The sequence below is a fragment of the Callionymus lyra genome, chromosome 4 (genome assembly GCF_982586985.1).
Source record: "Callionymus lyra chromosome 4, fCalLyr1.hap1.1, whole genome shotgun sequence".
NCBI lineage: Eukaryota > Metazoa > Chordata > Actinopteri > Syngnathiformes > Callionymidae > Callionymus > Callionymus lyra.
This window is the reverse complement of record NC_141821.1, coordinates 16,167,657-16,195,155: the sequence shown is the minus strand read 5'-3', so window position 1 is coordinate 16,195,155 and position 27,499 is coordinate 16,167,657. Positions and strand designations below refer to the sequence as shown.

The window sequence follows — 27,499 nt, the reverse complement described above, 5'->3', positions numbered from 1 at the left end:
AAAGTTAAAAAAGAAATGACTCCTCAGTTTTTTTTTTGCTTCGAGCTATACAATAACTCATCATCACCTTGCCCTCCTTTGTAACTCAAAGGATAATTTAGTATTTTTGCTTGAGGCCAACTGTGACTGAAAGTATTTTGCATTTAGGAACTTGAAGCCCCATACTTTTAAACACGTTGTTTTTGGCTCTCCCAAGTGTCAGGATAGTGTATGTTCCATGTCTTTAAATCTATTTTGCACTGCTGCCAAACACTTCAAGTTCACAAAACAAGAGAAGGTGTCCTGTTCATCACTTGGGTGGTAAAGAGCATTTCGAAAACAATAGCTTGAGAGTTTTTGACAGTAAAATTGAAACAATCATTACAAAAAAAATGTGTATAATAAATATTATGGAGTGCTGCTTTTATAGAAATTAAAGAAACTTCACAGAGGTGGAATAAAAAGTATCAATGAAACATATTTGGAACAGGTGAGTCTGCAAGTTAATCACGTTTATTATTAAGCATGAGTTCTTCTTCCCATACTTGTTATAACAGCAGGATCGTGAAGGTTCCAGCTGTCTTAAGAGTTTTGTGATAAAGATGGTGGAGGGGCTGAAAACTTTGCCAGAGAGACAGACCCCAGGGAGCCTGGCCATCCCGTGGATCCCCTCTAGAGATATATCTGGCATGTCCAGCTGGGAGGAGACCACAGGGCCGATCCATCTCCATCCATCAAGATTTAAATGAGCATTTTTAATAAAGGCACCCTGAGGAGTTCTAGGAGATAATGTAAAAGATGACAGGTTGCAATTATCAGCACCAGGGGGCGTCCTCGCTCGCCTGCGTCTCAACTACATGTCGTCGGAAAGGTAAACTAAGGCCGCTTGCATTTTTTAAAACTGTTATACAGCGTCTTCTAACGGCCAGATTGGGTAGTGAAAGGAATTATTTACGTACGAAAGCGCTGCAGTACATCTGTACAACCGCTAAGTCGCGCTGTTGACAATCACATTATCTATACGTATCTTTGAAAATGATGTTTTGTATTTCTGGGTCCATTTGAGTCGGAGTCGTGACAGGGGCGACAAAGTGGATAAAGGGGGACATTGTGGATCTCAGTGATACTTTTAAGTCTATGTTTGTTCGTTTTTTGCCTTTTTATGTTGGTTAATTGAATATGTTTTTGTTTAAATATCTTACTCACTCATTTCTCATCATATTAAAATACAACAATCTGATCCTATGTTAAGTTTTAAGAAAACAGCCACTTACAGATATTTTGTTCCTTGACAATTTAATTATTTGTAAGGGGATATAAAAAGAATCATCACAAAAACATCAGTGAGTCTTCATGCTCAATTCAACCTTGTCAGTCACATACGTGCACATGAGTCTTGCTTCCAGGTGTTACCAGTTGTGAATCATCTTCAGTTGTGACCTGTTATCTTCCGTTGACATCTGTGTTTGGACTGTAGTACCTTTGTTTCATCTTGCCCTACCCACCAGTGACTTGGCTGTTCCTTCATCCTTGGAGCTTCTTCTCAAACAAGGAACATTTTGATTCTGAATTTGCTTCAGTGTAATATTCTAGATTCTTCTCCTCTGGAATACTTTATGCTCTGACACAGGTCAGTATTATTAACCTATAATTATGAGTAGTTTTTTTTAGATTATTTCACTATAGCCCTTAAGACCATCAATATGTTCGCAAAACATGTCTCTCCATGTGTGCAACAACTTTTCTCCTATCTTTTGTCCCTCGTCACTTCCTGATCATGTCCTGAATTCATTCTCCATCCATTCATTGGTCAGAAATTTATTTAGCTATCTTTGTTCACTCTATTAGAGGAAACAAGAGTGCCCAGAGGAAATCTACTCAGGGAGAACTTCCCCATTTGCCAGCATGCTGTTTCTTTTTGTAAATCATTCATTCCCAAATATTCAAACAAATAGCATAAAAACATTTGAACACAAGCCCTGCTCCCCACAAGTACTCCTGCGAACACCCACAAGGCAGAGAAACTTCTTTAGATGCCAAATGGGCAATTAAGTTGAGCCTCACTGACTTTATTCTCCTGCTGACCTCTTTCTTCACTTCTCACCTCCGGGTCAAAGGTCAACACTGGGCACTAAAAGTCCAGCGCAGGGTCAGTTTGGTTCTCTCATACCACACCGAGGTCAAGAGGAGTCTCCAAAAGCTGAACTTATCCCTGAGGTTTTGAGCAGCATGAAGACACACACAGAGAGCTATTGAACCATCGAAGACGGGGATGTGGAGAGAATTCTGTGCCTGATCCGAGGATTGTACGGACTTGACTCGGAGAGAAGGTGATCAGTCCGACGGGGAAACGCGGCCGTAAACAGAGCATCACATCCAGCTCCACCTTTTAGCTGGGTAAAAACCAACAAGAGCACTTACAACTTCCACATGTCATGATAGTGTAACAGCTTGTTATTCCAGCGTTTCTCAGGCCACAAATCCCTGAACATATTGGTGAAAGGCAAAAACAAGGATTTTATGAATAAGCTTCTGTGGGCAGCTGCCAGAGAGCTCAAACACACTTCCAGTCACAGAGTTCATGCACCTTCTCGAACATGCACTTCTTTTTAAACGTGGATACATAAATGGACATTTTGACATCATTTTTTTTTTCTTTGACCAGAATTAATATTATTTTAGAGATCCGACGCAGACCAGCGCTGATACCCCTACACTCCTTCACTTCAGGAACCTTCGTCATAAAGAGACATAGAAAGCTTACACTAAAAAACTAGTTCTGTTTCGCCATCTTTTTTTTCTCCTCCAAATCCGATCCATGGTTCTCAGTCGGCAAAATCCTAAATGAAGGAGTTTATTATCTCGGGGTCTTGTTTACGAGTGAGGAAAGAATGGGGCATGAGATCGACAGGCGGATCAGGGCGGCGTCAGCACTTATGTGGAGGCTGAACTGATCTATTGTGGTAAATCGAGCGAGCTAAGCCAAAAGTCAAAGCTCTTATACAGGTCAATTTACAACCCTACCCTCACCTATAGTCATGGACTGTGGGTATCGATCGAAAGAACAGGTACAAGCGTCCAAATGTGTTTTCTTCAGAGGGTGGCTGGGTTGGCTCGTAGAGATAGGACGAGAAGTCCGTTCATCTGGAAGAGACAGATGTAGATCAGCTGTTTTTTCAAATACATTTCTATGTTCTTAAACATAGAAAGACGTTATCAACATCTTTATCTGTGTTTGCACTCAAGCATCTCTTTTTAAAACACCTTTCAGCAACCGTTTGTTTTTGTTTTTTTTAAAGATTTTAACACCTTTGTGTGTTTTTAAATATCGTTTTTAATACAAATAACTGAATTCCTGCAATAGGTGGAATTGTGAAATTCATCAAGTTAAGTTTAAATAATCAGTTGCCAAGGTCATACTAACTTTGTTTTCTGCCCAATCTCTCTTGCTTCCGTTCAAGGTGCTAGTTAAGTTTGTCAACTCTTACAAACAGGTACAAGATACTATGACCCGACAGTGGCCTTGTCACGATGAGCTGGTTTGGCATTCTGAGACGTTACATGATCTTGTGAATACATGTGTGTGAACAATGTGATACAAAAGATATCAGCTTCACCCCGGAATGTGTCGGGATGCATAATAAAATGAAAGCCAGGTCTGTAGTAAACGGCTAGATGACACTAGAGTTGACACAGTTCCAGCCCGCTGTCCTGTAATTTAACTTTTGCAGAAGATGATCTTCCCTCAGGAAATTCTCAAGAGGTGATTTGATGAGGAGAAAAGTAGAGGAACAGGAGAGAGTTACAACCTACAACCTGCGAGGTGAAAAATAATGAGACCTCTCTTGCTTGCTTGTTATTGCAACACGATAACCGAAACTGTGCTGTCAGGGCAGAGACATCTTACTTAGCAAGACTTCAGATGCGTAATCGCTCCAGGTTACGGCTCATGTAGCACACGCGACCATCTAAGAAGCCCTTCAGCCAACAGGCTTTCAAGTGAAAGTGTCTACAGCCGTTTTTTACGACCTGTAATAGGCACCTCAAGATGGTCTGGGGTTATTGAAGGATTGAGCCAATGATTGGATCAATTATCTTATATGAGGTGTTTATGATCAAATTCTAGGAGCCAAAAATAAATCATTATGATTCACACATGAACTGCATTCACACCTGCGAGAGGAGTAAGAATAGGTTTGAAAAATACTTACTACACCAGCAGACGGTAGATTGTTATTATCTCCAAGGTAATGAATACAAGAAACATACCACAAAAGTCTCGTCTCAAGTTTCGACTGGTTTATAACAAGGAGCATTCGTTCGTGTATCATTCGTGGTCTCTTGTATCGTCCTCGATCTGTAATCTGTTGCCATGCACATCTTGAGATAGTTTGTTTTGCAAACACTATCTCAAGATGAGGTCATAAAGTCTACTGTAGTGTCTGCATGCAGGGGGGGGCGTTGGTCCTTTTACGGTAATTGTGTGTTGGGCAGGTGGTTAGGTGTTGATACTACAGGCAAACATGTAAAAAATGTGCTGGCGCTGTACAATCACTGGAGGAAATGACTGACAGTGAACTGAGACGGTTAATCACTGTGTTAGTAGGTCGGTAAAGAGATCAAACACACACATAAAATGACATGGACCTGAACTCAAATGTGACCTTTGAAGGTTGTGTTTAGGCTGGTTTGTTCTTTTAAGGCTGGACATAAAGATTCAGTTTCAACAATGACTTGAAATTATCTTCATAATATTTAAATGCTTACTTCTGTTACTTCGATGGATAAGATAGTAAACAAATAGAAATGCCACTGGATGTAAGTTAACAAAGTAATGTTTCAGCTTTTTCCCACATGTTGTTATTTTTATTTCAAATGTTCTTTAATCCAGTTGTATTGTTAATATCTCAAATTCATTTAAAATGAATTGTAAACGAACACAATAAAATGACAACTATCTAAATAAAAAGTAATTGGAATTCATTTCAATGTGAAACACGAGTGCATATGTACGTTTCTTTTTATTACTATTATATTACATACATTGTGTTTTTTATTCGCATACATTTGTTTTGTGTACGACTTTAATCTCTTCGTAAATTTATTTTATACTACTTAAATCTCGTAATAAAATAAAATAAAAATAGTTTAAGTGGCCCTTAATACATATAAACTATTAATTTAAAATGTATGTAATTAATATGTTTATTGTGATAAATGCATATCATGTTTTGCTTTCACTTTTCTAAATGCTTTGGACAAAAGGTTGACAAACGTTCATAGGTTTTCCTTCAAAAGGCTGAACAAGGCTCTCAACTTTGGCACCCGCGCACCACGTGACTTGGACCCACCTCGTTCGTAGACGGGGTTCTACCCCGCGACTCTGCCTCAGCTTCAAAGAGGTGGCAGATTCTTCTCCTGGGCCAGTCCAGCGACCTTTTGCACCTCCATGTGGCACCAGCAGAGGAGCGCGCGACGCGGAGCAGGACAGCGACTCCAGAACTTCTCCACCTTCTCTGGACGAACTGCACGATAGTCCCGCATCTCTGCCTCTCTTCGTCCGCATCCTGACCGCTGACTTCTGGGGATCCTCCGGGGGCAAGATGGACCTCCGCAGCGTTTTTGGCACCTCGGTCTGGCTGGTTTGTGTGATAATCTGCAGTGACGTGCCATGTTTAGTCCGCGCACATCTCTACAAGAACCGCTACGCAGGGTGAGTCCATTCATTCATTCACTGAAGCCAGATCTAAGGAAAAATGGAAGTTATTGTAAACTCGGTCGCTATAGCAGCAGTGTTTATTCTCCATAATCCACTTTTATCATTTAAAAAATACAAATAGAAAGTCATAAATACAAATAAAATCGTTAATAATTTTACTTTTATTGTGTTTTATGCTTTACATGTTCACAAATAAGTTTTTATGGTTTTAGATAAGATTCAGTAGACAACATAAGGTAAGGTAAGGTAAGGTAAGGTAAGGTAAAACTTTATTGATCCCTCAGGAGGTCTCCTTCGGGAAATTGTTTTTTTCCAATAGCCACAGAAAATATAGCAATTTTTCATGAAAAAATAAAAAATAAATCAAAATAATATAAGAACAAGAACATAAAGAGAAAGAACAAGATGAAAAATAACATAGATCAAAGATGAAACATGTTTAAATTACAACTTTATCTAACTATTAGTCTATAACTGAAAGTCCTTTAAAAATGTTCAACCAGAGAACATAATCCATCCTAATTTATTGGACAATTATGTTAGACTAAAACATATTTTGTAGCAATAATCTTCCACTTCCAATCCACTTTTATCACTTAAAAAACAAATAGAAAGTTATAAATACAAATAAAATCGTTAATAATATTATTTATTTTATTATGTTTTATTCTTTAAATGTTCACAAATAAGTTTTTGTGGTTTTAGATAAGAGTCAGGAGACAACATGTTTAAATTACAACTTTAACTAACTATTAGTCTATAACTGAAACTCCTTTAAAAACGTTCAACCAGAGAACATAATCCATCCTAATTTATTGGACAATTATGTTAGACTAAAACATATTTTGTAGCAATAGTTTTTCACTTCCAATCCACTTAATCATCAATTATCACTTAAAAAAACAGATAGAAAGTTATAAATACAAAAAAAATCGTTAAAAATAGTACTACTTTTATTATGTCTTATTCTTTAAATGTTCACAAAGAAAAATAGTCTTTGCTGGTTGTAGATAGGAGTCAGTTTAAATGTTTAAATAACATTTTTCTAACTTTAACTATTAGTCTAAAACTAAAAAACTCCTTTAAAAACATTCAACCAGAGTACATCATCCAACCTAATTTATTGGACAATTATGTTAGACTAAAACATATTTTATGGAATAGTCTTCTGCATATTATCTTTCCCCCCTTTTGTTTCATTCCCTTCCATCTGCTTCCATTTTTCAGTGGAGCTTCCAGGTAAATTGCTAACATATACATTCTCTGCTAGCTAGTGAGAGGTAAAGCTTGATGGTTCATGGTGTTTTTGCGGCACTTCAAACATTATTGACTTATATTCTGAACTATCTTTACATACACAACTCACACTCATCGACCTGTGAGCTTTCGGTTTGACACATGTGACTCATGTGAGTCATAAATATACTTTGTTTGTTTTGAAACGGAGGCTGGAATAAATCAAATGGATAAATGCAACACTTTAGCACATCTGAGTCCCTTCTCTTGTCTCAGGTTTCCTTCTAGCACTCTAATTTTATCCAAAAGTCAAAAAGCCACGAGCATGTATGAATAGTAGTTTGTTTCTACAGTGATGGATTTAAGAACCGTCTATCTGCCTTTCATTCTATGTAGCATAACATTCACATTCTTCATCCCCTTTTTTAGTGATGCAATGTCAAAGATGTTCTTTTCTCTGGTCCCCAAACAAGTCCTCAACCTTTAAACCATCACATTAAAGTTCAGGAAATTGTTTATTGTCAAGTGAATGGCTGGAATTCGTTTTGATGTCAGATAAAAGCAGAAAAACCAACATACCTCTTTGTAAGAATGATGTCAGCCAAGAATCTTCCCCCAAAAAAAGAGTGATAATTGTCTGGAGTGTCTTTGTAGCTGACAATACAGACAATTAACATCTTTAAAGTGTTAAACAGACGCTTTTCTGAGGAGAGAATTCTTTCACTGAATACTGTCTGGTCATGAAACAGAAGTGGGAACAGCAGAGTTGATTTTTGTGTGGTTGTAATTTAGATGTCTGAAATGTCGTGGTGACATTCCAGACAAGATCCAACCAAAATTCTGAACTCAATAATATTCACGTTAAAGAGTAATACACATACATTACCGATATACCCACCCTAGCGATGAATGTAAATCATATTATGTCAGACCGTGTGACAAGATGTTCGGCTAGAACTAAAATGCGATACAAATTAAAGTGTAAATATCACGACCAATGGAAATGTAATGTTAATTTGTATAGCGCTTTTCTAGACCAGGGTCACAAAGCGCTTAAACAATCAAAACAATATTCAATAAAGTATATACTTTAAAGGGCAAGATAAAGAGGGTTTTTACTTCCAGGTGGTTTTGTTGTTGAAGTGAAAGAATGTTAGTATTTTAAAGCAAACATGGATAATAGATTAGATTAGATTAGATTAGATTAGATAGACTTTATTAATCCTTCGGAAAATTGGTGAACAGCAGACGATAGTTCCATAAAAACAATAACAAGAACGACGTTCAAACAAAAGAACAAAGTGCAAGGGATGACAAAGTGCAAATATAAAGAACATAGACCAAAGGAAATAACACAAAGAAAAGGACCCAAAGATTAACATAGATATTAATACATCATCCTTTCACTCTGGGTTAATGAGTTTTGCACCATGTGTGCATTGTGCCCCTAGACGAGTTTTATCTGTAGACTAGAAAGTGTTTTTCTGTGTATTTTTGGCAGAAGCATCAAGTGATTTCATCGCCTCGTGGAAGGTCTTTTTCTATTTTATCCACCAACTGTACAATTAGCTTGCCTTGTCTGTAATGTAGAACATTTCTCAAGCCAGATAGTCACTTAACCAAGAGCACCTGGAGTCGGACCCAAACAGTAATTTATGAAAACAGGTACGCTTCACGACTGAGGTGATGGTCTGTTCTTCCTTTGATGTGGTTCATTGGAGTCAGACAAGGCTGCCAGAAACCCCGATGCGACGTCATATACCCTCCTTTATACCCCTCAGGGCTAGAAAAAAAAGTTGGGGTTCAGTTTGTTCTGTGATCGTAAGGATGAGAATGAAGCCTTTTTTACTACCCACATTTTCTTGGCTTTGAAGTGGATCCGTCGTTGTCAGCGGAGGGTTTGTTGGCCACTCATGGGTGCAGCCTTTTGTTCCGCAAACCTCAGCGAGGTCACTGTTGTATAGAGAAGAAGAGACTTCAGAGGAAATATGAAGCAGGTAGAAGAAAAGATAAAGCAGGTCACAAACATTCAAGTTGAATCTCTGCTGAATATTTGATTAAAATGTTATAACTGTTGTATCAACATTTCCAATAAATTCTCATCATAAAAAATATGGATTTAGGAACATTTCTGAACAGATTATATGAGGCATGAAACGCTAGAACTGTTTCTCTTTTTCCCTGTACTGTCAACGACATGATTACTATATAGATTGTGAAACAGCTGTCACACCAGTATTTTTTCAGGTGCATTTATTCCAAACGTGCTTGTTATCCTGGAATGACCCTTCCTGTCATTCCAGTCTTTGACCCACTCACCTACTGTACGAGAGACCCTCACCGGGGCTGTGACTTCACTGCGCCAAAATGGATCTTATGATTGTATAAGTGGTGTAAGGTTCATTCTTCAGTGGAAATGTAACACTGAGTTTTCTTCACAGTGATCAGGTCTTCAGGATAACGCCGAGCAATGACCAGGAGGTGGACGTGCTGAAGGGAATTCTGGGGCAACTAAAGGTTCGCAGTTTTCATTGAAATCACCATATTTGTATTTTTTGGGTTTTTTTGCCAAACAAATGTATCTTTTATAAATCAGACTGTTGCGCCTAAGCTTTGGAACGATCTTCCTCTCCCTCTGTGTTTGATGATCTACTGACTCCTTCAAGAAACATCTTAAGACATTTTTATTTGTGCAGGCTTTTCCTTAATTTTCTTAGGGCTGCTTTGTTTGTCTTATGTGTCTTGGCCTTTTAAAGTATATATTCTTAACTGTGTATTGTTTTGTCGTTTAAGTGCCTCATGTACCTGGTCTGTGAAAGGTGCTTTGCAATGAATTACTTACTTAATATAAAGTTACATTGGTTTCCATCAGGTATTCTCTTTTATTCCCAAAGAAATGATAATTGTTTTTATCAGCAAGTTTTTTATAGTCTCTGTGCATATGAGCCTTTCATGAAGGTTTTTTCTCTTTAGCTGAAATCTTCTCCATCCTCATCTTAACAGGAAAAAGCGAACGATTAAGAATGAAAAATAAAAAGAATTCCAGTAAGGGTTAACGAACACATGTTTCATCATCTTGGTACCCCCCCTCTCACGTCATAAAGGAGCAGGAATTTTCCCATTTAAAGTGCCATTTGGACCATTTGATGACGACCTAAACATAGTTGACGTCTTTAACTAGTCAAGATGTTAGTAGTTTCCCAGTGTAGTGCCAGGATAGGAATGGGAATTATTTAAAGAGATACTTTGAACCCGAAAACCTTCACATGCAAAGCTGACTAAAGCAGATGAGGACATTAAGGATGTCCGACTGGTCTGAAACGCGAATAGTTTCCCATCATGCCACTGGAGCTTTCGCCTTAAATGAGTATATTCGGAATTTTCCTTTTTGTGTGACTGAGCCTAAATTTTTAGCGTCTTCAGTGAAGTAGTTAATGGTAAATATGGGAGAAACCTTAAATGAAATGTTGTGTTTCTAAGTGAGGCAGAAAAGATGGGGTGAAGCGTTTGAGCCTGTAATCATAATAAAGTTGCTGGTCTGTTTGGGTTTAGATATTTAAATAAGGGGGGGCTGAAGGTCACAGTGTTTCCTTTTGTTCCTCAAAACCCATTTGGAAGTGATTAAGTTGAAGCCTCAGGAACATGAATGACCTTCCTTTTCCATCGGCCAAGATTAACATCAACGATAAGAAGTCATCAAGGAGAACATACCACAAATAAAGAAACTAGTTTTTACTTCAGGAGCAAGTTTTTTTCATTCTCAGATGTCCAACATGTTAATTAAACTTTATGTCTTTCCTTCTTCCTCTTTTGTCATGTCTTTATCAGACATGGACTGTGTAGTCTTTGGGCCACATCTGGCCTTTTAAGTGAATTTGTCGAACTCAAAAAATAATACAAAACCCATTAAATGTCGGCTAGCTCAATTTATTTTGGACTTTATTTTACAGTTCTTCTTCATTAACTTCGCTCTAAATATACGAGTTTAGGTTCCGAATTAAGGAATTATCTTTCTTTATTTTTCGTATTATTTGTCCCTTTTGAGTGTGTTTTTTGTAGCTCAACCGAAATTTAAAACAAAATAGATGAATAAAGATGCTTTTATATCATATTAACATGTCTATAGTTATCTTATGGTTTGCATGAAAAATGACACAATAAAATAAACAGTTGTTTTTCTTTTTTATAATGTCATTGAAGAACTATTTTCTATTAATGCTCTCTGCATCAAACTTCAGTGTTTCATTTGTTCATTTGCTTTTACGGATGTTTTAATGATACAACTTTCCCCGTCAGTTGCATTCATCAATGTATTTTTTTCCCCTTGGTGAGCCAGTGCACGTCTCTGCGCGGATTCACTGTTAGCTTCGTTCCTCACTGTTCTTGGAACAACAGGCCTCTGACTTGGGGGAGTCAAGAGGGAGTGATGGGAGGGTTTTTAATTTGTGGCGCACAGGTTCGGTCAGGATGTGGCCCGGGTGTTTTTGGTGCGGAGCAGCAGCGGATGCAGAAGTCCATGGCCAGGCGAGGACATGGCTGTTAGTGTTTGAACAGCTGCGGACAGGAGTTTTCACTAGCTAAACCGCAGTACAATACGGAGAGTACTGGCGCCAAATGCTCAGTTACTGTGCAGAGCAAAAACATTTCTGACATGTACGGGTGAGTGTGGTCGGCACCTAATATCCAGCATTGTCGTCTTCGTAATCTTACTCGTAAATCACTTGACTTTTAAAGGAACAAAAGGAAGTTCCTTTTTTTTTTTTACAATGGATCCATCACCAACACAAAACAATACTGATAATAATAAAAAAACGTTTTTTTGAAGATCATTCCAGATGTAATACATCTAATGCTTTTGTCTGCTTGTTGTTTCAAAATAATTAAAATAAATTACTGATGGTTAAGATAGCCTAACATTTGTTTAAATTATCAAAATGTTTTGAACAAACTCAACATTGCATGTGAGGTACACTCCATGTAAACAACTCTCTCAGTAAAGTTTACCTGAACAGCTACCATACTGCATAATGATGAAGAATTAAAAACAGTTCTTTAGCGACCAATCAGCCCTTAATAAAAGCGTGTAGAAAGGCATTATGGGTGTTGGCACTATAAGTAAGGTGGGTGAAGATGGGGAAGCAGATGTATTTTTGTGCATCCAGTAAAAGAGTGTATGCTTCCATTTTTAATGTTATTAAAAGCTTAATAAATTAAAAAAATCTGAGTAAACTCTCACCTTCTGTGCCAGTTGTAGACTCTTCAATAAATGTACACTTTTCTTTTTCCTCCTTGTCTGTTTAATTTTGGCAGCTGGTATCATTTAGTTTGAAACACTGGTTTAGATTAAGGCAATGTTTAAATGATTTATTTTGTGTGGGACCATTTCTATCGACATCCACATGCCCTTCAGAAACATAAGTGTTTGTTGGGATTTTTGCAAAAGCGTTAGGAAATACTCTTCCACTCAAAGAAACCATCATTTATTCTGTCTGTTCTCTTCCTCATATTCTGCTGAAGATATTCTATAGTTGGATTTGTGCTTGATTTTTTTTGTTTCTTAACACACACGTTTTCTGTTTTTAATTAAAGAAACATTGTAATTAACTAAGACTAATGAAGGTCAACTCTTTCTGGATGTGCAGCTTACAAAGTCTTCTTTTCAGTTATTTACGAACCTCCTTTACATTTTATAGCCAATCTGCAGACACATTTTGTAACGTTTCTGTTTACATATTGATGTAGCACAGGCTACATCTGCTGTACACACGTGTATAGAATATACAACATTCACAGACCATTCGTGAAGCCCACAGAATGCTATTTGTGGCTCGTAAATTAAACAATAAAATCCAGAACTCAAGAGTTATTGTTTTTCAGGACTCGTCTTGAATTCTTAAGTATGTCAAAGTGCCTTTTGGGCTCTTAGGCTTTTGATGTGGAACCATTTGAGCACTTGTAAATGCTTGAAAAGATTTGCAAACAGTTTATTTTTAAGGACGCAGAAAAGATTCCAGCAGCAGTTTCATGGCTCCGGGTCTAAACAAAGTTAAGTGATTCTGGTATGCATTCTGTGAACCATTAAACCAATTGACACATTAACATGTAGCGACTGCCAACACTCCCGTCTCCAAGAACGTTGAAAAATGGAAGCCGAGGATTCTCCTGCCAAAGCACTTGACAGTCGACTACTTGACAGTGACTACATCATCCGTGTTATCCTCCATATTGTTGACTTATGTTGGTTTTCTCTGTTATATTAGTATGGCGTCTGTGTTTTCTCGGCTGGCAAGCACACATGGCACCTGGCCAGGCGGGTTCAGCTAAAGTTAACAGCTGTAAGGAGCTGAAAAACAAAGTGACAGATAGTTCCAGAGAAGGAGCTACTACGGGTTCTAATAAAATAAAACACAAAGAGGTTTATCAAGAGAGACTCTAATAGCGGTCACTGTTAGATCGAACAAACTTTCCAGTGCAAAAATCAATTACTACTTTGTTATCATGCAGGATTAGAGTGTTGGAAATAGAGATTAACGGTAAAAGGAGAAGTCCTCCGAGCTGATCATTTCAACCATATTGTCACTTATTCTTTACACAATATTAATGCTCCAGTTGTATTATTCAATTATGAAGTTTGTATACTTCATTTAACATTTTTAAAAACATTTAAAACATTGTCTAAATGGAACAGCAGGTGACATTAGCGGAACTCTTGTTCATTACAGTAGTCGTGAACCTTTTCTCATCAATAACATTTATTGAGAATTTTACAAAATGACTTTTTAGTTGAAAAAAAAATCACATTTCTTTGCGTTGGTAAGAAGGGGCAAATATTTATTATATCATTTCAATATTTATTTGGATTTTTTGTAATCCCTTTTATGAAATAATGGTTTGATTTTTGTTGTTTTTGGTGTCGAGTGGATCGATTGGTAGTTTACTACAACCACTTTGCTGGATTGTCCATAGAGAGATAGATAGATGGGTAAATGGATGATAACATTCATGAATGGGTGGATGTATTAATGGACAGAAAAACATTAGTATAAAGTTATTTAATATTGTAATTGCATTAGACTGTAAATAAAGCAACATGACAAATTAATCCAACAATAATCCTTTATCCAACTCTCTCTAAAGAAGAAAAACTTTAATAATATGTATACGCAAAGTCAGGTATGTGTGTTTTGTACATTACACATTTGTATTATTAACCTTTATTTAAACAGGTAAAATTATCATTGAGACCCAGGGTCTAATTTTCAAGAGAGACCTTTAAGTTAAATACACAAAATACAAACAGGATACAATACAGAAACATACATTAAAGTGGAATTGTGCAGAGTAATAAGTGCTTGTACAGACAGACTGCTTCATCAGCCTTCCCACAAGTAGTTTAAAGTCCCCCAATGGAATAAAACTGGACAGCTTTAGCCTCTGCTGAAGCATGTTCCAGGTTGCAGGCGCATTATAGGAAAACGTCTTCTTTACAAGCACAGTACGGATTGTTGGGATGAAAAAAGAGATGAAGGCTGCTCATGAGGTCGGACTGTTTTTGCCTCAAAATAAAATGAAAGTGAGCTAGAAAATGTCTAATAACATTAAAAAAGAATTATTAAAGTAATGCCTATCTATCCAATTTATCATTTGCTCAATGGTCAAGGCCTTCAGTGAAATGGAACTGTCCTTGTTGACCTAAATATCATCCAAACCAACATACAAGGACTGATGACCTTTAAACCATCAGATTTATTTTGCGCCTCTGATAAAGTCATGACTGTTTCTCCTCAGGTGGACCTCTGGCAGCCCAACAGTGCGTCACTGATTCATGGCAATGCTACTGTTGATGTTCACGTGAAGCACAAGGACACTCGAGCGCTTCATGCTCAACTGAAGGAGAGAGGGATCGACTATGGGTAAGAGTTTGAAGTTTTGTTGCAAGAGCTGACAGTGGCACAGATGTTGTCGTACTGGAATCATTTCCATTGTGTGCTCATCCGCAGACCTACATTACACACACACAGACAAACACAACAGTCCCTCCGAAAGCTTCCCCTTTCATCCCCCGCCTGTCCTTCATCAACACCACCATTGCAGTGATGGACGTTTATCAAAGCAGCCACAGATTGAATGAGCTCCATTGTCATCTCCGTCCTGAGGGGGAGGAAGTGCACATCTGAGGGCTTTTTTTTGGACACAATATTTGCTCAGCAGGGGGCAGTGTGGCTTATTTTTGCAGTAGTTAAGCATCAACTGTTTGGAAACTTTTTTTTTGTTCATTACTCAACTAGTTTTGGCTGCAGAAAAATGGAGGTTCTTCCCACGAAGCCGAGCGTCTAATAGATGACATCATCTGTTTTAGGTTAGAATTGAACCAACACTGCTAATTATGCTTTAAACCGCTTATTTAAGTCATCCACGGCAGCCATGTAGAACATCTGTGCCTGAGCTAATGCAGTCAGATTTAACTTAGATGTGTGAAGTGGGTTTAAAAAAAAAACGAATAAGAGCAGTTACATTGTTGGAGGAGGATTAAAGGGATCCCAAAGAAAAGCAAACCATTAGAACAAATTGTCAAATTTTCCAGTTGGCAACACTAAGGTCACTTAAAGGCCTGTGCAGTGATGCTGTAGACGTTGCATTATTACTATCACGAGTAAAGGCTTTAAATTGGAGCCAGACCACGATGAGTTAACACCTGGATTCAGAGAACAATCTCTGTAACAACCTACACCATTTGTAGCTGATTTATCATCATCGTGTTTAACTTTAAAGGAGGCTTGCGATTGCCTAGGTTTATCTCTTGTGCAAAATAACTACACAAGGGATTTAAATGACATTTTCAGGATATGTCGACGGTGAAACAAGGAACTGTTCTGGATTCCTCTCAGGATTGACAATTCTTTAAAATGAAAATTGCTGTGCGCTGGTTAAGAGCTCTACTTCCACCCACTGTCCACTTTAACTCATTTTCATAATTATTTTTAAATTTGGAATAGTATGAATAAAAAATGGAGGGAAATAATATGTGGTAAAAAAAAAAATCACAACATAAGTAATGAGTGGACATTAGCTTTTTGGTGGAGGTCTGCACTCTCTAATATTTTTTGTTCTGTTTTTAACATTTCTCTTTCTTCCCAATTACAATCCATAGTTTGGCAGGAGATACTTTATGGATCATAAAAATCAAATGACAATTAAAAAAAAAAATGTACAAGCTACTTGAGAACTCTTAATTAAAAAGAAACAGTTAAGCCAATCACATGAATCCAAAACCATACCAGTCGGTTGTGGTGAAAAAACACTGTGACTGAACAGTAGAGGTTTAAATGGATCACCATTCTAGACCAGAGGTGACAGAACAGTGACAAAAAGTTCAAAAAAATGTTTTTTTAATATTATTAATCAGCACTCCTGTAAAGCTGATACAAAATGGGACATCAGTTGAGTTATTTTAGAATAAATCGTCCTATAAAATGGTTTTAAAATACAATAATTAGTCTCATTCACCACTGACTTTCCATCACATTCCTTCCCTTTCTATTATTTCTTTTCATGTTTTTTCCTTTCACCATTTTAGAATCTGTGCTTGCTATAAAAAGCCTAGAAAACGTGAACATTGTGATCTCCTTACGTCTCAATATCAAGATGCATTGGAGGCGCTTGACTATCTGGTTTGCTCTTCTTAACAGAGTGTTCATCACGAACCTTCAGAGGGAAATTGAGAAACAAACAAGACACGGTTCGTCTCGCCAGCGGAGGTCAGCGTCCCAGTACGACTACGAGGTGTACCATTCCCTGGAAGAGGTAACCGTCAAGCAAAACACGCTAATTTACTTTATTTAATCTCATCCTTGACCGCCAAATACATCTGTCTCCGCCACACTCTCAAATGTTTATGTACACGGGACAATCAGTCTCCCGGGTCATGACTCGGTCTGACATTCCACGCAGCAGATCCCGGGAGTACCTTCAGCAGCTCTCACACTCATCATCGTGACACATTTGAGAAAGACTCCCCAGACATACCAACTTGTGGTTTTAATATTTCTGCTCTCTGTGACTATTTCAGATCCAGAGCTGGATGTTTGAGATGAACAGAACCCACCCACACATGGTCCATATGTTCTCTGTTGGGAAGTCGTATGAGGGTCGACCTCTTTATGTGCTTCAGGTATCAAGAAAAAAAATGCAAAAGTATTAAAAACGAGAACATTTTTCAATATTTGAGCGTCCTCCCTCAGGTTGGAAAGAGAAGTCGTCCCCATAAAAAATCGGTTTGGATCGACTGTGGGGTTCATGCCAGAGAATGGATCAGTCCTGCGTTTTGTCAGTGGTTCGTTAAAGAGGTACTTGTGTTTATGACACACTCGTTTGTGATCGCTTTCTTAGAACTTCCTCTTCGGGCGTAGAATAGTGAGATGTTTACACACCTGTTGTCCTCAACATCTGCACTGGAGCTGAGCTTTATTGCTCAGATGTTGAAGACAACCAGGCTCGTTCCATCCCAGCCTTAATCTCCACAAACAAAAGAGCTGACACAGACCAGAGCGATAGAGGCAGCGGCTTTTAATGGCTTTTCCCTCATAGATTATGTCACGAGAAGAGAAGCTTATGAACCCAGAGCATCCATCCATCGACACATGACTTAACACAGTTACCATCACAACATTTATTTGACATGTGTTCACGTTATTATTCTTAGAATTCAACATTTGATTTACTCCTTTACCTGTTTGTTATAACTTCTGTTAGAATACTGAACTATTGAGGGTCAAAATATACGTATATATATATATACATATATTTAAACATACATACATATTTTATGTTTCAGCCAAAAATATGTAATAAAAAAATAAACAAATATATTAAATATGAGCTTTGCGTAGAGTATCTACTTACTTAAATCACTCCATGTGCGTTGACTTTTTAAGTAGTTATTTTATTGGGTTGTTTTTGATTGTTAAAGCGCTTTATGACCCTGGTTTTGAAAATCGCTCTATAAATACTAATTACTTACATCTACAGAATCCAACATAGACAGAAAAATGAACAAAAAAAACTGTAATGGCAAAATATCGCCTGAAGAGGCCAGTATAAGACCTTTATTGATAAAACACAGTCTCACGTTATCCACGCTGAGGAAGCAGAACACGTGTGACCAGGATAATACTCTTAAGAAAAGAGTAATATCTTGACTATATGTATTAACAAGTGTATTTTTACGCTACAGTGTCTGATGTGTTTACAGGCCATCAATTCCTACAAGCACGAGTCTGTCATGAGGCGACTGCTCAACCAGATCAATTTCTACATCATGCCTGTTTTTAATGTCGATGGATATCGTTACAGTTGGACCACGGTAAACATTTAATATATTTTTTAAGATTTTCTGATAATTTCGACAGGTATATACAGTATATGTGTAATATTTTTTTAAAACAGGATCGATTCTGGAGGAAAACCAGGTCCAAAAATCGTAAATTCCACTGCAGAGGAGTAGACGCAAATAGAAACTGGAAAGTAAAGTGGTGTGGTGAGTGACGATTCTTCCCTTCTATTACGTGTATTCATATATACTTCAAAGATACAAATATATCTACAGGGGTGTGAAAAAAATGTTTTTTTTTCCTTTTTCCACACTAAAAGGATCATCAAACAAATATGTATTTTAGACAAAAAGAGACAAAAGAAAGTTTTAAAACAAAGGTTTTTATTATTAAAGTAGAAAAAAAAAATCCAAACTTGCTCGATGTGAAATAGTGATTTTCCCCCTAATTCTAATAACTGGTGGTTCCAGCCTCAGAAGCAACAACTGCAATCAAGTGATAATGAAAACTTGCAATCTTACGGCGCTGTGGAGGAAAATTGGCCCACTCTTCTTTTGGAGGGTTTTCAAGCATTGACTGCTTTTTTTCATGGTCATACTCAATAGGATTCAAGTCTTGATTTTGTTTTTTTTTCTTCAGCCATTTTCCTTCCAGAAAGACAGAAGAATCATTTCATTTATCATAGCAAGTCTTTCATGTCCTGAAGTAGAAAAACAGACCCCAGACCATCACACTACCTCCAAATTTTACTGTTGTTACGACTTCATGCAGCGTTGTTTCTACACCAGATGTAATTGTACACACACCTCACAAAAACATTTGTATCATATTTTCTTTCAAAGGTCCTGACAGGCCGTCATTTTGACCAGTGTCTTTACTTATGGTGGGGTCATGAACACTGACCGTAACTTGGACTAATGTTTAAATGATGCTTCATAATCTGAAACATTAACGTGTGAAAAACGAAAAAACTAAGAAATCAGAAAAGGGAGTAAACACTTTTAAACAGCACTATATATCGGCTTGTATACTATTTGTATTTCCTTCATACAGTCGTTTTGTATCTGCAATGTTACGAACAGATACCTCTTTCTAAGAAACACCTTAAGACGTTTCTATTTGTTCAGGCTTTTCCTTGATTTTCTGGAACTCCTGTTATGTTATCAGTTTTATCTTGATCTTTAAAGTATATACTTTATTGAATATTGTTTTGATTGTTTAAGCGCTTTTTGACCCTGGTCTGGAAAAGCGCTATATAAATAAAAATGACTTACTTACTAAATTACTTACTCTTTCTGTTTGTTTGGTCAGAGGAGGGCGCCTCTTCCCATCCCTGTGACGACACCTACTGCGGTCCCTTCCCTGAGTCCGAGCCTGAAGTCAAAGCTGTCGCCAGGTTCTTGCGGAAGAACAAAAAGCATATGAAAGCCTACATATCCATCCATGCTTATGCCCAAATGCTGCTATATCCGTATTCCTACAACTACGCCACCATCCCCAATTTTAACTGTGTGGTAAGACATTCCATTTTTTTTAAATTTTCACCTTTTAAAATGGTGATATATTGAAGTGCATATTAAGGCTGAATGACAAATACATTTTTGAGTAATAATTGTTATTTTGCTAATGCAAAAAAGAAAATTAGAAAACTTTTAAGAACCACTTCTGAGTTTCTATTTTTGCTTCGTGTTACTATTTGTTTCATTTTTATCAGTTGACGACCTTTGTCCTTCAGGAGTCGGCCGCTCACAACGCAGTGACAGCTTTGTACTCGGCCTACGGAGTCAAGTACAGACACGGACCTGCCTCCACCATGCTCTGTGAGTGTCTTCACCCCCCAGACGAGGTCACCTCTAATCTCTTAATACATGTGTAATTCACTGTCTCCACAGACGTGAGTTCAGGTAGCTCCATAGACTGGGCCTACAAGAACGGTATCCCCTACACCTTCGCCTTCGAGCTGAGGGACACCGGATACTTTGGGTTCCTGCTGCCAGAATACCTGATCAACCCGACCTGCACTGAGACCATGAGGGCCGTGAAAGCTATTTCATCCGGTTTGTTAAAGAAGTGCGAGACAAAAAGAGAACGGTTCACGTTTACATGAGGGGAAACCAAAGAGCTTCTCCTCACAATGTTTCCTCGCTGATGGTGGAGTTAGTCCACGGTTTGAGTACGGACTGCTTGTGATGCTACACCTCGGTGATGCAACAAGTTAAAAAGATAAGCTTCTGCCCTGAAAACAGTTTTTCAAAGCACTTGCTAAGGCAGCACTCGTTTGATGAAAGGAGCCAAAAATCTATAACGGAAGTCGTTATTGATTACTAATTTATTCTTGAAAATACTCTTTGTTACTGTTACTGATTCAATGCCTTTTTTTAACTGCAACCCATTTGGTTTGTCGATTCTGGTTTGTACAATGTGTTGTAGTCTATAATAGTAAGTTACATCTGCCGGGTTGGTAGTCATAGCTCAGGGGACAACCATTGACAGCTCCCGCCTTGTTTACTTTTTTTTTAAAATAAAGACAATTTTACAAGAGTTGGTTGTCATATTGATCATAATGATACAGTTGTTATGAGAGCAGTAACTTCAGGGGCAAACACACATTTGGGTTCTTGTCACGTGAAATCTGTTAGTGCTTTTGTAACCCTTCGTTCAAATTCCTTCCTCAGTCCACAAAAATAATGATCTATATGTATGTGTGTGTGACCCGAGTGACCCCAATTAATGGCTACATATGTGGTCGCAACCTTTCCCACGCAGAGCAACACACTGCCTTCATTCCTTCTGAAGTAGATAATACATATATATATATTATATCAGAATCAGAAAACATTTATATTATATATAACGTTTATATTCATTTGGCAGCCACGGATTCTGCATTTGTCCCACTTTGCCCTTGTGATGTCTCTGGGTCAGGATGATCCGGAGGCCCTAAAAAACAAAAATGTGTTTGAGGTATCCCTTGCGTTGTCTCTGGGTCAAGGTGAACAACCTCCTCCACTGCACATGTATTTATGGAAGCCAGCGAGGTCGTTCACCTTGACCCAGAGACCACACAAGGGATACCACACCCAGTGTTTTCAGGCAACCGGGTCACCTTGACCCAGAGCTAACCCAAGCGTTAAAAAGATGAGGGAGGTCTGTAATGTCCATCAAAGTTAGTCTTTGACAGAATGTCAAAAATACAGGAAATCACATTGAATGATTTTCAAAGAATCCATTTGTACAATGGTGCAGAAAACCAGCATTTGATCAATAACAAAAGTTACCCACAATGCTTTGTAAAGTCATGACAGAGGTTAAATGCTTCCTGTAGGTCTTCTCCAGAGTTGCACTCACTGTAACTAGTATTTTGGCTCCTTCTTCCTCGTCAATCTTCTCAAGAGCTTTGATGTTTTGGGACCTGCTGAGCAACCAGACTTTCAACTCCTTCCACTGATGAGATTGAAGTCAGGAAAATAGCTATGTCACTCCAGAACCTCAAACTGCTTTCTACATAACCACCGCTTCGTGGCCCGGGAGGTGGGTTTGGGGTCACGTTTGAAGATGTCCTCACAAAGCTCTTTGACCATGTTGGAGAGGTTGCAGCAAGACTGGTATATGTTGTGAACAGGTGCTCATATACATAGTATAAACAGGTGCCATTAACACAAGAGGACGATAGAATTCTTCGTGATGGTCCAATTTTGACACTTATTTTTAGGTGATGAATACATATTTATGGGCACGTTATCAATATAGACTCAGTCTTGTTGCTTATATGCAGTTTTCTCCTCGTATATTTAGTCGTGTACCGCAAGGCTGACCCTGACTTAAATGGATTATCGCATCTTTAAAATACTGCTGTGTCGTCCGATTGAAAACAAGGATACAGGAAAAGAACAATTAAGGCTGCGGTACCCGATTCATCTCTATAACCCATGACGACGACACTTCCAGGGGAGACGAGTGAGTCTATAAAAGCTCTGCACAAAGATGCACAGAACATAAAGCCATGAGCAGTGTTGCATTATTAGAGCTCCTGTAATCGTTGGATCGTTTCACTGATGGAATGTCTTATAGGACGAAAGTCATTAATGTGGTAAAGTCGTGTTCGCTTGAATTTTATTCTATCATGGCTTGATTACATTTTTAGAGATACCCGTGAGTCGATTAAAAGTTTGTTTCTAATGGTGACATTTAGTATCACGCAGCCACTTAACTTTTATTATGTTTCTACCTTTACACTAACACTTTATAGATCTGTTGAGGTGTGTACACTCTAATGTAATGTAATGTTTGTAAAAGAAAGGAAAGGTACAAATAAAAGTGATGTTTAACTTGGCTTTGTTATTAGAATTCATCATCGGTCTCAGTGGCTAGAAAGTACAGTAAGTAAGTAAGTCATTTTTATTTATTTAAATTGTTATAGCGCTTTTCCAGACCAGGGTCACAAAGCGCTTAAACAATCAAAACAATATTTAATAAAGTATATACTTTAAAGGGCAAGATAAAACTGATAACACAACAGGAGTTCCAGAAAATCAAGGAAAAGCCTGAACAAATAAAAACGAGATAATAAGTAATAATAAATAATAATAACAGTAATAATAATAATAATAATAATAATAATAAATATACAAATGTTCTAAATCGAAGCAAGTGGAATGAGATTATTCTTCATATAAAATTGATAGTGTAATAATAATAACACATTTAAAAGGCTATTGTATATCGTATTTAAGTAACTTGTTTAGACATTTTAAGCATATGATATTAAAAACAATTTGAATATTTATTTTAAACTTTAATTTGATCGTATAATACACTTTTTAAATTTAAATATAGTTGTCATCCTTTTAATATCGATTTTATCTGAAAGAATATTGCTTAAGCTACGTCATAATCCGAGAAGTGAATTCGCTGGTTATTTAAGCTACAAAGACATTCTTTTTTAAGAGTCAAAAAAACCCTCCACGATTTAAAGGTAATTGTTTTCCAGCGAGTTCCCCCAGAAAAGAGTAAGTATCACGGGACTATATTCTCTCCTCCTGCTGCCTCACTCTGCGGCCGCTCGCCAGCCTAACGTGACGTCGCTTCCTCTCTCCAACATGGCGCAGGAGGCAGGTCGTTAATGGACATCTTCGGGGATTTACTCCACCTTCTGTGTTTATTTATGTTCGTCTGACATCGAGATTCGTCAAGGAATACATCGATTCTCGTCGCCTCACCACCCTCACCCTCCACCACCCCCGTCGGGACCAGGCACTCCTCGCGAAACACCCTTGGTTCCGGTGCGACATGTTTGAGGGCAAAAAGACGAAAAACATGTTCCTGACGCGCGCGCTGGAGAAGATCCTGGCCGACAAGGAGGTGAAGAAGGCTCACCACTCGCAACTTCGTAAAGCCTGCGAGGTGGCGCTGGGTAAGTTGACTTGTTTTCTGGTCATTCTCTGCAGTCGGGCGATTAAAAGACACGTCACGTCACTCAGTCACTTATTAAGTCCGGCGACAACACACCACGGTCACTCACGGTGCGACGTCTGTTTCTAACGCCATTTTTCAAGACGTGTTATCACTTGTTTTTTTGTTTTAAAGCCGTGGTGTTTCATTGACGTGGCAACGGTCAACGCGGAAATGGTGCAGCAGGGGTTGGGTGTCTGCGATAGAGATGATGTGAGGCCAGGGCCAGGCACCGGACAAACTTGTTAACGCCTACATCTTGTGTCTTCAACACCGGACACAACCGGACATTTTTTCCTGCACCTGCCTTTAGTCATGTTTGTTGTACTAGCATGAACACACGTCTCTTCCTGGTCTCTCTGAGCGGATTACTAGGTGACATGTTCACACAAAAAATGAATAAACCTTTAATTTATCAGTGTTTTATTTATCACCATCACTATTTTTAACCAACAGTTGTATATAAACTACATGTATAAGACTAAAAGGTGACATGACAGCTGTCAGCATCATGCTAGCTGCACAAAGCTACTGTGATTAATAGTAACTTCCGGATTGTTTGCCAAACAAAAGCTTATGGGTTATAGGAAGCTTGTTTCCGAATGGATCGAAAACAAATAGGGAAATGTTTTAGTACGAATTTTTGTGTGACAGAATTCATTAATAAAAGCATTATAGCGAACTAAGCCCGTTGAGTTATTATTGCGTCACCGCATGCTATTATTCTGAAAAACTGGTAGGGTCGCGTCCGGAGACCCTTGAGATTAACCATAGCAACTTTATAAAGTTCTTTGATAGCAGGTGAATCGAACACATGAGCTAAACGCACTTTATATTATTTTACACCAATGTGTATATATAATAAAGGTATACTTTAAGCGCACAGAATTATACGATTGAGAATTGTCATGTGCATTATACATTTCATTCGTTTTATAATATCAAGATGACGTTCTTTTGTTTGCTTAAGGTTACCTTAAAGGTAAACAAACGCTCAACGAATCGATGCAGCAGCACATATTGTGTAAAAAGTTAAGAAATTAATATGTAAATAGTTATAGGAATTCAACAATTGGGTTTCAAATATATTTAAAAGTTAATCCGGTCGATAGATTATAGACGCAATGTATCTGTTGCTGATTTATCTGTAATTTCATTGACTAAAAGAAAAAATTCAACAAATATTGTTGTGCTTATTCAGATAAGTTACTTTTCTTTTCCTTTTAGAAGCAAACTGAAATGACATTACTCCAAGCCCATTACAATAGCCTACATGTCTGCTTAATGTAAACTTTAATATAGTGGCGTGGCATAATCATTTAACATAAATATATCATTACTAATTTATTTTTTTATGTGGCACCTATTTAAACAACCCCAGCTTTTACCAGGTTGTTAAATTCCAGCAGAAAAACCTTCTTTTTTTATCCATTGCATATGGAAAAGTACCAAGGTAACCACTGGCATTATTTAAAAGCGCATTAAATAAGAAAACATGCATCTTTTCTACAATCGGTCTAAACTAGATAGATAAGGGATGAAACATAAAAGCAAAAACAAATTGGTTGGCGTGGATTTGGGGTTTACATCCGAAAGGAAACATGTGACAAATGTAAACAACTGTTAGCAACTTGTTTTAATTTGCTATAAGTTGTAGTAAAAATGTTGTTTTGTCAGGTTGTTTTTCAGACCACAAGGTTGTCTCTGCTTGTGTTGTGGAACAACTATGGTTCTCTCGTGAGAGTAATATGAGACCTGAGGAGGAAACAATGAGAGTGTATTGTATCGCAGCCAACAACCTACCTGTTCCAGCAGCAACCGTCTTCATCCACAGGTTTTCGAGATGCAAGCTTTCACAGTGACCTTTAAGGGTGAATATGCAGCGCTGCTTGTGTAGGCATGAAATTGAGTCACAATCCAGTCAATGCAATGACTCAAATATTACCCACCTTCACCACAATTGTATTTGATGAAGTCGATCATATGATAAGGGGAGGTGTGGAGTACTGATGTAGCTCTTATATGTTTTATCGGTGTTTAACCTTTAAGCTAAATTGTTTATAAGTGTTGAGAAATGTGAGCTTTAAGATATAGGGGTCTCATGAGGAAGCGGCAATATGATTAGGTTGAATTATAGTTTTCCATCCAGGCCTGAGATGATTTTCCAGGTTTTTTAATGGACACAGAAATAGCTCATATATAACACAAGTGTACATACCAACATGAATGCATCTAGAAGTATACCATAAAATTAAAATGGTGAATCTATCCAGATTTTTCTTCAGTCATAAATTAAAGAGAAACCAGAAGAGTGTGCAGCATTTCAGTGCTAACGACTATCAAACACCACTGTGTGACCCAGAATAAAAAATGACTTACATAATTCCCTCTTTCTCCTGAGACATCTCAGAGCGCGTGGCTTCTTTCCTGCCTCACCAACTCCCTGTCAACCATGTACAAACCCAAGACATTATTTTTCCCTCAATACACCTGAGTAGATTTGAGCTTGACTTCTTCAGCCTGACTCGGAACATCCATCTTATTTTCCTGACCTTTCTTTTGGCTGATAAAAAATGTCAACGATCTTATTTAGTTGCCTTAAAAAACAGTTTTCACGTCTGGAAATGTTCACATGAGAAGTATACATGCAGATCTTGGAATATTAAACACACGATCATTATGTGTTGTCCTTCATTTGTGGAAGTTCTGTTCGACCACTGGGTTAGAAATACTATGTACTGTATGTTTGCAACGAGCCACAAAGATAAAAACACATTCATTCTTTATATAAGCAGAAGTCAGTAGTAGTGTTTGTGTATTTGCATGACTCTTGCGATATGATACGTATAACGATACAGGGGTAACAATACGATATATTGCGATACTGTAGGAACAAGGAAATATTTGTTGAGTATTGTCGGGTGACAACATCGTCATTTGCTTTAATTTTTTACAACAAAAACAAGTAGAAACCTCAACTTTAAAAGCTGATTGAGTCACCTGTATCCCCCCCTCCTCAGTCATCTTGCAGGATTCCAATATGCATTTTGCTTTATTTATATTTGCATGTTAATTGTAAAAAAAATACAATTTTACACATTATTACATACATACACACACACACACATTATTGAACTAGAAACCATAAAAAAAGATGGTTACACATAAAATCTGATTTGCAATCCAAAAATGGGAGAAGGAAAACAAATGATACAATGCTGTTGAATATCGATACAGTTATGTGGTTAATGAATACCGTGATATATCGCCATTTCAATATTTACCACCACCCTAAGTCGGTAGCTATACTAAGATAAAGGCTGAGACTAAGGGTGACAACTTGGTTGTTATAAATTGTATAAATGGTTAATGCAGAATTAGTTTTTTTTTAATTTTAGCGCCACAATGTCGAAAACCTGTTCCATAATCCAGTTTTGTCCCTCACAAAAAGAGGTGATGTATATTGGTTATGTCCTTGGTGATCGTTATAATGTAATTTATTTTATAAAACTACTTCATATTTTGCCCACAAAGACACGGAGAAGCCATTTAAAATGATTTAGCTGTTCTCGACCTTCCTATCAATGTAATCATTGAGTGTGACATTAAACTTTCTAAATATGAAATTACAATGCAACTGCTGGCCATGAAACAGAGACGGGGTCATTTTCAAACCTACTGTTCTCTATTCGGAGCCACACCCTGCACACATGATCTGGTTTGCAAAGTAGCAGAGAGCCACTGAGGCAATCGTACCTCTGATCATTATTGCTATTGAACACTC

The 27,499-nt window shown here is 37.7% G+C and overlaps 2 protein-coding genes across 3 annotated transcripts in view; both read left to right on the top strand.

Moving 5' to 3' along the window:
• The first annotated feature begins 5,326 nt into the window (after window positions 1-5,326).
• On the top strand, window positions 5,327-20,805 carry cpa6 (carboxypeptidase A6). Its single transcript, XM_087788946.1, has 11 exons — window positions 5,327-5,692; window positions 9,376-9,451; window positions 14,723-14,847; window positions 16,624-16,738; window positions 17,004-17,105; window positions 17,176-17,280; window positions 18,186-18,296; window positions 18,380-18,470; window positions 19,576-19,778; window positions 20,000-20,084; window positions 20,157-20,805. The coding sequence occupies exons 1-11, from the start codon at window positions 5,583-5,585 to the stop codon at window positions 20,369-20,371; spliced, it is 1,338 nt and encodes a 445-aa protein (XP_087645072.1). The 5' UTR covers window positions 5,327-5,582; the 3' UTR covers window positions 20,372-20,805.
• A 2,523-nt stretch (window positions 20,806-23,328) lies between these two features.
• Window positions 23,329-27,499, top strand: part of arfgef1 (ARF guanine nucleotide exchange factor 1) — a 46,651-nt gene continuing 42,480 nt past the window's right edge. The window contains exon 1 of one of the 2 annotated variants that reach the window (XM_087788944.1): window positions 23,329-23,677. In XM_087788944.1, the coding sequence (XP_087645070.1) occupies window positions 23,554-23,677 (124 nt within the window). In that variant the 5' untranslated portion in view covers window positions 23,329-23,553. The remainder of the gene's footprint in view (window positions 23,678-27,499) is intronic. The other variant, XM_087788945.1, reaches the window with a different exon arrangement.